Raw genomic sequence first — 10,324 nt, 5'->3', positions numbered from 1 at the left:
TTTTTTTTTTTTTTTGTCGAAACGAAATAAGGCACGAATCAATATGTGTACCATATTTCGGTCTAAATTTCGGTATTTTTTCGGTATCTCGCCGAAACGATACATTTTCTATGCCTTATAAATACAAAATTTCATTGAGACAGTCGAAATTATATCGCATGTCTCAGTGGTTTCGGTTCCATTTGCATATTTTGAAGGAAAAACAGTCCAACAAGCCTCTAATTAGCCACATCATCACACATTTTGAATTCCATTGGACTCCTAGAAGAAGATCTACACATTCAAAGCTTAGGAAAGGTAAAGTTCTTTCTCCAAAACCTTTTTTTTTTTTTTGAAATAGTACATAAATACATGTTGGATGCTTGTAGATTTTTTATATGTTAGACACTAGAGGCCGATCTATGACTCACAGAGTCGAAATGTTTTTTTGGTAGATAAATATTTTTTTTTATTTTTCTGGTTTAAAAATTCATTTTCCATTAACATAAATTGTTACTTTTTATGATAAATATTGCTTTGATGGATGTCAACTATATATATCTTAGTCACCAATGGCTGTTCTACGACTCCATCAGAGTGAAAATTTTTTTCAGCCGGTAATTATTTTTTCTTAATTTTCAAAAAATATGAAAAATAGATTAATAATTGAAAAATAATTTTAAAAATAGGGAAAAATATTTTGTTTTGATTTTAAAAATAAAATAAAATAAAAATAGGAGATTAATATTAAAGTGTTTTGGAGCGTACTATATGCTTGTTACGTTATACCATATTTGATTTTGTTGTATTATGTCATTAAAATATTTTCTAAAATTGATTAAAAAATAATTTTATGTAAGAATAAAATATAAGCAGCTACCATATACTTGTAAGTTAATAATGACATTCTTTTTTCTATGGTGTTGATACGTACCCTGGGATAGGTTACCTTCAGTATGTAGATGACTCAGTCTTTTTGGCAGCTGTGGAGGACTACGTTCGATTCTTCTCTCAGACTATAACGTGGCATTCATTTGTGGTCCAGTCAGAGGAAAATACACATCGACTCCATCATACTGGGCGTGGAATCCAGCCAGGCCGACATTGTTCTTTCCAGTAGATACTAAATAGTAGATAGTCATTATGATTACTGTTGTACTGTTGTGTAACTAATATGCTCAGCAGATGACTTCAGTTAGGACTTGTGAATTAGGAGTTGCATAGTATATTACTCTAATACTCTAAATATTAGTTAATTAATGTTGATGTATGTTGGATCATGGCTTGGAATTTTATATGCATTATTAATTTGTTTTACTATCATATTATATCTTGTTCTAGCAATGAAGCAGGTAAAATTTTCAGAACAGTTCGATGGTTGCTGCCAAACAAAGGTGCAACTCTAAAACAATGTCATGTTCTAATATTTTTGTATTTTTATATTCTAAGCATGTTTATTAACCTTAAAATAAGCTACCCACCAAGTTTCAGGTCAAAATATGGTTGTTTGACCACCAAAACAGTCAACTGAAAAAAAAAGAAAAAAAAATACACCAACTTGGCCGAGATCTCGCCGAGTTGGTGTTTCTAAACCCACCAATACGAAACAAAACAAAATTTCGAACCTTACTCTATTGAAGGGGGGAGGGGGAGCTAATGGCCAGAAGCCTCAAACTCGGGACCTCCTGATGAGTGTGGGCTTAGTGCACCATAGCTTCACCAACTGCGCTAGTCAGTTTTCATTACCAAACCACATTTTTTTTCCCTATGTTTTGGGTGGGGGGAAAGGGGGGGGGGAGATATTAAAGAACCCCTTATGAGTTACCACTTGATTCCATCTTTTATGTATTTATTTATTTTTGAATCAACTCTCCTCAATTCCTCTCTGAACCTCTACCCATACCAAACCAGGTGTGAAGAGAATGATGAACCAGGCCTGGTCTCTTGGATGAAACTCAGCCAAAAAGGTTGAGAACAGGAATCAACTAACCGACTATATCAGATGTTTCAGATCTACCATACTAAGTCCTATTCCTCCATTCTCAAGTTTATCTAAGGCCAAAGCTTCTCCAAAATCACAATTTGTCAGCCCTTCTTTCAATACCTTGACCCACATCCTCTTTGGCCTCCTCCTAAAGTTTTTTGGAATGTTCAACCAAATACCAACACTGGACAAAGGACATTGTAGAAGTATTGGAACTTGAGATCAGTACCTGCACATGACAGAAAGAAAGAAGTAGAAGACCGAAGAGGAGAGAAAGAAAAAAGAAGAGAGTGGGGAGACAACACCCCATGAAGAGAGAGAGAGAATTGGACTACCTCTCTTATCGTGGTTTGGGGGGGAGGGGGAGGAGATTTATATTAATAATAAAAAGTCAGAATTATAAGGACAGGAGATATAACTTATACTTAATTTACACATAAGGACAGAATTACAAAAATAATAGTAAAAAATATCCCTGCCGACACTAATACTCATAATAGACACAAAGAAGTATCTATTTCGGTCTAATAGGACTGTCAGACATGCGTTCCAATTTGCTAGTTGAAAATTCAACACGAAATTCCTTGAACTTTCCCTCCTTAGTCTATTGTGGTGTTCATTGTGACTACTGACCTCCTAGTTGAGGGAATAAGCAATTGACGGCCCTTAGGAGAAATTTGTGATCAATCAATCATACCCAAAAAAAAAAGGGATGAAATATTAACTCCAGGTATATGAGTCCAAGTTCAAAAAAAGGGGGCATGAATCCATTAATGATGTGTTAGGATGAATGAAAAGAAATTTCAAGCACAAATATCTGTAATTTAAAAAATGTGCTGGGATGACAACAAAGATATATAGAAACATTCCATATGGTTGCATTCACTGACAGAACTCTTCATTAGAACAAAGAATCCGTACAGAAAAGAAGAGGAAAAAACAGGTTTATCAATATACCTTTGCTGCAACTTCTCCTAGATTTCCTGAGATAGCAAAATGATTTTGGATCACACGAAATGAAGGGTCCTTCAGCCCTCTAGCTACTGCCTGTTTAAATTCAACTCCAATTCAAACAAGCGAACTCTTCAAATGTGTCCACTCCCTCAGACAAATGCACTTTGAGAATTGAACTTGGAGTTAATTTTATTCTTCTTTCTTTATCAATAGGCGAAGAGAAGAATGCACAGGTCATTGATGACAGATTGTTATGAAAAAGATAAACCGATAAAAATCATTTATTAAAAATAAAGAAATATATGTATTCCCTAAAAAAGCTTAACCAATCTTGAGTAAAAATTCTTAAATTAGCCAATAAAACCAGCATAAGGGTACAGGGAATGACAAAAAAGAGAAAATTGGACTTCAGAGCATATAGAATCAACAAAAATATGATTTGGTAGAAAAAAAAAATGCTCTCCAACAACTCACATACAGAACTTATATTTCATATACCTTAGCAAGATTGCCAAAAGATGCAAGTGGGAGGAAATATGCTGGATACAACTGCGTACTGAGATCAAAGATGCTGCACAATGGATCATCAGTGAATTGCTTGTAATGCTTTCAAAATAAATTTAGATTTTTTTTTTCTTTTTTTGAACAAATTAAATTGATGTGAGGACCTTCCAGCACTGCCAATGAAATCTGCATACATCCGCCACTGTTTTGGGTCATCATCAAAAATATTCCCGAACCGTCCACCTGGAGGAAAACAGCAAAGGTTCTAAAAGCTGAATTAAACTCCACATAACCTTCTTTTTTAGCTTTTCTTAATGATTTCCACACCGATGAATAGGCGTCCTACAGAACCAATGCCATCCTTTGATACCCATCTGCAAAACCACCCAAAGAAAGTATGCTTAATCCAATTTATGTAGAGATTCCATTTTCAACAGTAAAGCTATTCACTTTATTATGATCAAGAACAAAAACATATATGTTTAACCAAGAAAAGCATAACATAAACTTTATCAGAAAATTGGACGAAGCAAAGAAAAAATCTAAACTGAATTTTGACTGTAGCACTCTAGTACTAATGAATAATATCCATCACAATTTGCCACATGGAAAACATGGGAGGTTGCAAGTGTTAGAGGCCCCATACCCATTTCTTCAGTTAGGTTTAAGACTAAAATAAGTTGGGGAAGCACCTCAAAATTGCATCCAAAGTGATGAGAATTAGAAAGATCCACTAGATTGCATTATTTTGGAATGGCATTCCTGTAGTTCATGAACTTCTAAAGTTTAAGCTCACCTTTTAACGATTTACCATGTTCATTTGGGGCCAAAATCAATGAGATTGGTGGGGGTCCCTGTATCACATGGACAAGCCCATGTATATACATGTCTGAGATGCAGCAATGGACTGTCGCCTTACAGTGATACTAAATGAAAACATTTGGTTTCATTCACCAAAAATAATAAAAAAAAAAAATATGAGAGGGGAACTCAAGTTAATGCCATTTGCATCATCTGTTAACCCCCTCCCCAACCCCCAAATCCCAAAAAGAGGGAAAAAAATTGAGACTGAGACAGCTGGAAAAGAAAGATAGAACTTAAGAAGTCATATTACAGGATATTTTACCTGATGGCAGCAGCTGAGGCTGCAGCAGTAGTTCCTGAAAAAGATCCTACTCCTACAGCCTGCAAGAGATCAAACAAATTTGGAATACTTTCTTCGAACCAAATGTAGTAGAAAATGCTAATCAAATGAGAATAAGCTTCTATTATATTAGGGAAATGAAATACAAGACTGAGATGCAGAAAATTGACAGAGCCACAGTCAGCTCCCAACCCCACACAGTTTTTTTTTGGGGGGGATAATGAAGAAGTTAACAACCCCAATGCAATTACAACAAGTTCATGGGAAGCAAATCATGTCCACGACAGGTTGACAGCTCTCACCATAAGACGCAAATAAACTTGTGGCTTGCTCATCTGTTAATACAATGGCTGCTCCTGGCATACTATTAGTTGCTAACATTACACACGGATCTCATTTGATAAGCCACATAAAGAACTTAATTAGATAAATTTTTAAGTGCAAAAGAAATCTTCCATAAGATGTTTGCTTTCTTAAATAAAAAACACAGCCAATTTCTTGATTGCACTAAAGCTGCAGCTCCTATGTCATGAAATTGTATAGATTAATGGGTGTAAATGAAATCATTATTATCTTGACAAACTGCGGCCACAGCTCTCTTAATGGACATTCCAATAAACTAAATAGTAATTAAATTGGACGAATGTCAAGAGAAATCTTCAGCCAGATCATAAATTAATACAATAAATTTGGCAGCTTTGTCAGCAACCATCTAATAGAAGCTTCTAGATTTTTCTGCAGACTCAATAAACAGTGAGTCCCTAGGGCTTGTCAATAACGAAGTTACCTTTAGCAGGCTTGATGTGACCAATGTATGGCAAATCCATGCAGTTACATTTGTTGGGAACTGCAATAGCATGTACTCCAAATAATCATCTGAAACTGATCCTGTATCAAATGAAGCAGGAAGATAAAGAAGAAAAAATTAAGCCAACTAGACAAACCATAACAGGACCATGAAAGAATTAAAAATAATAATAATAATTAGGGTTAAAATGAATCTGCTCGGCTTTAGAAAGTAAATCAAATTAATATAGGAGGTCTCATAATAAAATAGTTACTTTCCCTGGTCAATTGACAACAATAAAAGGTTAATGCAGTCTCCGTATTGAAGATGGAAATTATAACCTATAACCAGAATGTTAAGGAAACGAAAAAAAAAAACTGCTTGGTGAGAAACAACAAAACCAAATGATATATTAATAATTCAGCTCATTGAAAATTTTGAGAATGTCCCAAGAAAATAGAAAAATAACAATACATTTATGACCACCAAATATGGCCAATAACTCAATTTGGTTTCTCTTCCATTCACTTAATTACTTATAAATAAAATCCTGAAGAGGGGGAGAAAAAATCACCTGGAAATCCTGCAGGTAAGATAAAATCTTTCAGAATATCAGGAAGCCAGGATAATTTTTCTTGGTTGGGAGTTGATTCTCTGGACCCATTTCCTGCAGCTGCATGTTGTTCCAGAAAAGTTTGGACCCGTAAATCATTGCCAAGGACATACCTGTTCGCAGAGGAATTTCAAATGAAGATTTTGCAACACAAATTATTAGACCTTGGCTTTGTAGGAATCTTAAAAGACATTTCCCCTAATTATGAATTCCACTTGAAGAATTGAGACCATGTGACCAAGTAAGATTAAATATGGAAATGGGAGAAACCCAGATGATACAGTGAGCAGAATATAAAGAAATCCAATATTTCTAAACGAACGAAGAAACAAGAGAATATGGAGTCATTAACAGAACCAAAGTTAAGTACGGACGGACCTCTTCGCAGTACCATTACTATATCTCTCAACCAACACCACATACGGTTGGCCTTCAACTCTGCAACTACAACTTACAGAGCACAAGAACTTGTGAACAGTGAGAAAAAGAGTGAATCTATCGAGCCATTCAAACTCAAACTGAGCTTTTTTAAAAGCATAGTAGTAGGAACAAAACAATAAATTGAGAAACCAGGGAAGGAATAGGTACCTATTCTCTTCAGCTTCTTCATGTCCTCCCTTTGTACTGGACAGTGGAGAAGAACAGAGGATTCGAATGTGGTAATTTCCTCTTCTTGAGCTTTTCCTTGAAGATTTAAAAGCATATTTAGGAAAGGAATGCTGCAGAGAGGAAGGCATGACGATCAATGATGATGATCCTCCTGTTACTGTTAGTGCTGCCTCATCGTCTGCTCTTTCTTCTCTCTTTGTAGTCTGTGATGCGAGGCTGCGAACATCATCTATCCGGGGGAACCCCAAGGCCGGTTGCGCAGTTGGCAAGGCACCAACGCCTCATTATTAACCGGTCATGAATCATTCATGACTCATGAACCACCAGAACCATTGGGTCGGCTTCGGATTGGGGTATTATGACCAATTAATTAGGGGTGTCAACGGGTTAGTTCGGACCGGTTTTGATCCAGGTTGAATCGGTTTTTGTGTGGGAATGGTGAAACCGAAACCAAATCAATTAAGAAATTTTGGTCTTGGTTTGGTTTAGGTTTTGGTGTGGTTTGATTTTGGTTGTGCTTCGATCTCTTGTATCGTTTGGAATCGAATTGGTTTTGGTTTTTTGATCAGTTTGAGTTTGATTTTCCATACAAAACTAAGCAAATTTTGATTTTTCTGATGAATTTTGGGCTGTTTTTTGTTTTTTACCATTTTGGTTCTGTTTTTGAATCGGTTTCCAGTGCGGTTTGATTTGTTAAGGGGACTACAATATGACAAACCAAAACCAGCCCAATAAGCCTTTAGTTAGATTTGGTATGGATTCAATTGCCTTGGTCTGAGGCGGTTTTACCAGTTTGATTTAGGTATTGACACCCCTAATGACCATGGTTCTAAGTATCGGTATTGGATACGGGTGATTGTATTGGTTTGGCAAGTGTCCCATCTCGATACCTAGTTGATAACTGTATCAGTTAAATGGTAGAGATCGGGGGTAAAACAGGTACAAAAAAAAATCAATTTTAAGATGAAACAAGGATATTTCTATCTGATATAGGAGATTCAATACCGCAATAGTTTCCAAAATGACTGATACCCATTCTGATACCATACTCTGAAATCATGATTATGACCCAGAAACCAAACTGATATACCCCGAAAAGAAATTGATACCAGCTCAAGACTAAACAGACTTTTCTATAAATTTCCATAAATATGGATGTTAAACCGAACCAAATGGGGTCAAACTGACTGACTCATTAACAAATCGATTTGAACCTAAAACCAAATCGAACTTTGCTTATTGGTTTGGTTTCGGGTTCACTATTTCCACACTAAAACCTTCTCGATGTGTATTGAAACCAGCCCTGAACCAATCAATTGACACCCCTAGGTAGTCCTAGTTCTCCTACAACGTCGACTTCTCCATTTCCGTACTGTTGGCCTGTGATTTTCAATTCCTCTAAATCAAAGTACTGCTTGATTATCTGGAGTTGTGGTGGTTTGGTTCAAGGTAATGGACCCATGTGATTGTAATTCTAGAATCTGGGGGTGTGGAGAATGATTTCATGGTTCATATGAAGAAATACCATCAACCAAGCAAAGCCCTGGTTTTCCGCCTTGGTTTCTTGATCAAAGGAAGAAGATAAATCGGCTAGAGGTACCAAGTTGGATTGGGTTTTGCTAGAGCTGGATCGGGTTTAAGTTTTGAGTGTACCCATTTGGTTGGTCTAATACCCGTTGGATTAGAAAAAATCCATGTGGGTCTGTGAGAGTTCGTTTCGGATGTGTTTGGTTGAGTAAATCATTGGAGAGTCTTTCTATGGAAACGTGATTCTGAATTTTTTAAATCGTTTGGATGTTTTGGGAGTTTGTTCAACTTAGAAGTATGTAATCCAATTGAAACATCTTTTAAAGTTAAATGTAGTTCGTGGGTGAGTTTTACTAAATACATAAACTCACATGTGACACACCTAATTCTACCTATCATATAAATAGAATGAGTTAACTGGTGATTCGATTGATATACCATTATCGGGCTCCCATTTTCACTTTTCACCAGTCGAAGAAAACAAACACTGTGAAGGTCTTCCATGGCTACCGAAACCCACTTCACCCTTCTGCTAGTCGATTAGTTGAGACCTGCAACTAACCAAACGCAAGACTGAAGGCTGTCATTGGAAGCTTGTTTCTCCCACGAACTACAAGTAAACCGGAAAAGCACATGGCGATCTTTTGGTAGTTGCTTTTTATCAAAGTATTTTGCGAAACCCTAGACTTGCAACTTACCTGGAAAAGGGCAATCGAAAGTCTATTTCAACCTCTCTTTTTTTTTTTTTTTTTTTTCCTGTGAAGAACAAGGTGTCTCTTCCATTTCTTATGTTTAAATTTTTCACTAACTTCGATTGTAGGGTTCAATGCTTAGTACGAATCACAGGGTTTGGTCACCAAATTACTGTAATTAGGGTTTTTATATTTATGATTTCTAGAACTGTGGTTGTATTCTTCCATGTACGAAAGTCGAAAATCTGATCTCTTAGAATCCCAATCATTTCCTCTGCAATGCCGAATCCATCTTCGTCGATTACTATATTCCTAGATGATGAATAGCTTTAATTTGGGCAAATTTGTTTCCTACTACCAATCCATCTTCGTCGATTCTGTGCACATTATCAATTTAATTAATGTCATATTCAATTATGTCACTAAATAGGACTTATAAAAATAAAATATTAATTTAAGTTACTAAGATGCTTTTTATTTATTCATATTTTTTTTTGGCTTATTTTTAAACACTATAAACTGATGGAGTTAGAATAATCAAGCAGTTTTTTATGATTGGACCTAGAGAATCAAAATGACAGATTTAATAACCAAACAGTTTTTAATGACTTATTCTACGGAATCATTTTCATAGATTTAAGTTAACCAAACAGTTTTCAGGAAGAAATACCTAACAGAACTATGGGTAACCAAACAGTTTTCCAAAATATCTCAAAAATAAATAACATTTAACAAAGACACTTTCTATGGAAACTATGCCAAATCAGAAATAAAACTCCAACGAATTATACAATCAAACACATCTTTAAAGGATCATTGAAGCGTAGTCATTAGAGACAAGGCCGTTTAAGTGTAGCATAATGGGCCTCTTGCTGTGACCCCTTGTGGGTCCTATTCTAGCTATTATGGGTCTCTTATCTTGCCCTTGCCTGTTGGTACCCGTCTGACACCAGTGTGGGCCTTGCATGAAGAAAAAAAATTAAAAATTCCTAAGAACGCCCTAACAATACTTTTATGATTTCCTATGATAGGACTACAATGGAGGCGTGGTCCCATTAGGACCATTAATTCCGCCTTTTAAGCCCATTGGGTGCCATCAATCCGGGTTTGAGGTTAGGTCATTGGGCTAAATTTGGTTCAATTCGGACTTGCAGGAAATTATTATTATTTTTTTTTTAAATTAATTTTGCTTCCTCCACATTGAGGGTGAGGATTTTTAATCATATTGTAGTCGCTGCCACTCTGTTTGATATTGGCACTGATTTTTTTTTTTTTTTTAATTTTTTGATAGAACAAAGCACTGATTTCCAAGAGGATCTTCACATTCTATATGCAAATTTTAACTTATTCCACCAAATTCAGTACAAAAAAGATTCTAGTTGGAGGATTTAACAAAGGATTTTCAGTTCAAGCTGTTGAGCTTATGTCTACTTCACCTCTCAAATAAATCCTCATAGTGCCCATAGATGAGGCAATAAGCCTATAAGTAATTTATTTATTTATTTTTAATGTGTGCAAAACCCACTGTATG

At 35.7% G+C, this 10,324-nt stretch overlaps 1 protein-coding gene across 3 annotated transcripts in view; it reads right to left on the bottom strand.

The window, feature by feature from the left end:
• LOC122071286 (protein root UVB sensitive 5) overlaps positions 1–6,861 on the bottom strand; it is a 27,827-nt gene extending 20,966 nt beyond the window's left edge. Inside the window, exons 1-9 of one of the 3 annotated variants that reach the window (XM_042635613.1) lie at positions 6,554–6,861; positions 6,344–6,403; positions 5,927–6,078; positions 5,353–5,453; positions 4,548–4,606; positions 3,749–3,795; positions 3,586–3,664; positions 3,416–3,488; positions 2,921–3,010 (exon numbers count right to left, since the gene is read on the bottom strand). In XM_042635613.1, the coding sequence (XP_042491547.1) occupies positions 2,921–3,010; positions 3,416–3,488; positions 3,586–3,664; positions 3,749–3,795; positions 4,548–4,606; positions 5,353–5,453; positions 5,927–6,078; positions 6,344–6,403; positions 6,554–6,702 (810 nt within the window). In that variant the 5' untranslated portion in view covers positions 6,703–6,861. Of the gene's footprint in view, positions 1–2,920; positions 3,011–3,415; positions 3,489–3,585; positions 3,665–3,748; positions 3,796–4,547; positions 4,607–5,352; positions 5,454–5,926; positions 6,079–6,343; positions 6,416–6,553 lie in introns of all 3 variants that reach the window. The other 2 variants (XM_042635611.1, XM_042635612.1) reach the window with 2 other exon arrangements.
• Between the last annotated feature and the right edge of the window lie 3,463 nt (positions 6,862–10,324).

The sequence above is a fragment of the Macadamia integrifolia genome, unplaced genomic scaffold, assembly GCF_013358625.1.
Source record: "Macadamia integrifolia cultivar HAES 741 unplaced genomic scaffold, SCU_Mint_v3 scaffold_19A, whole genome shotgun sequence".
Classification (NCBI taxonomy): Eukaryota; Viridiplantae; Streptophyta; class Magnoliopsida; order Proteales; family Proteaceae; genus Macadamia; species Macadamia integrifolia.
This window is presented reverse-complemented; position numbering and strand designations above follow the sequence as displayed.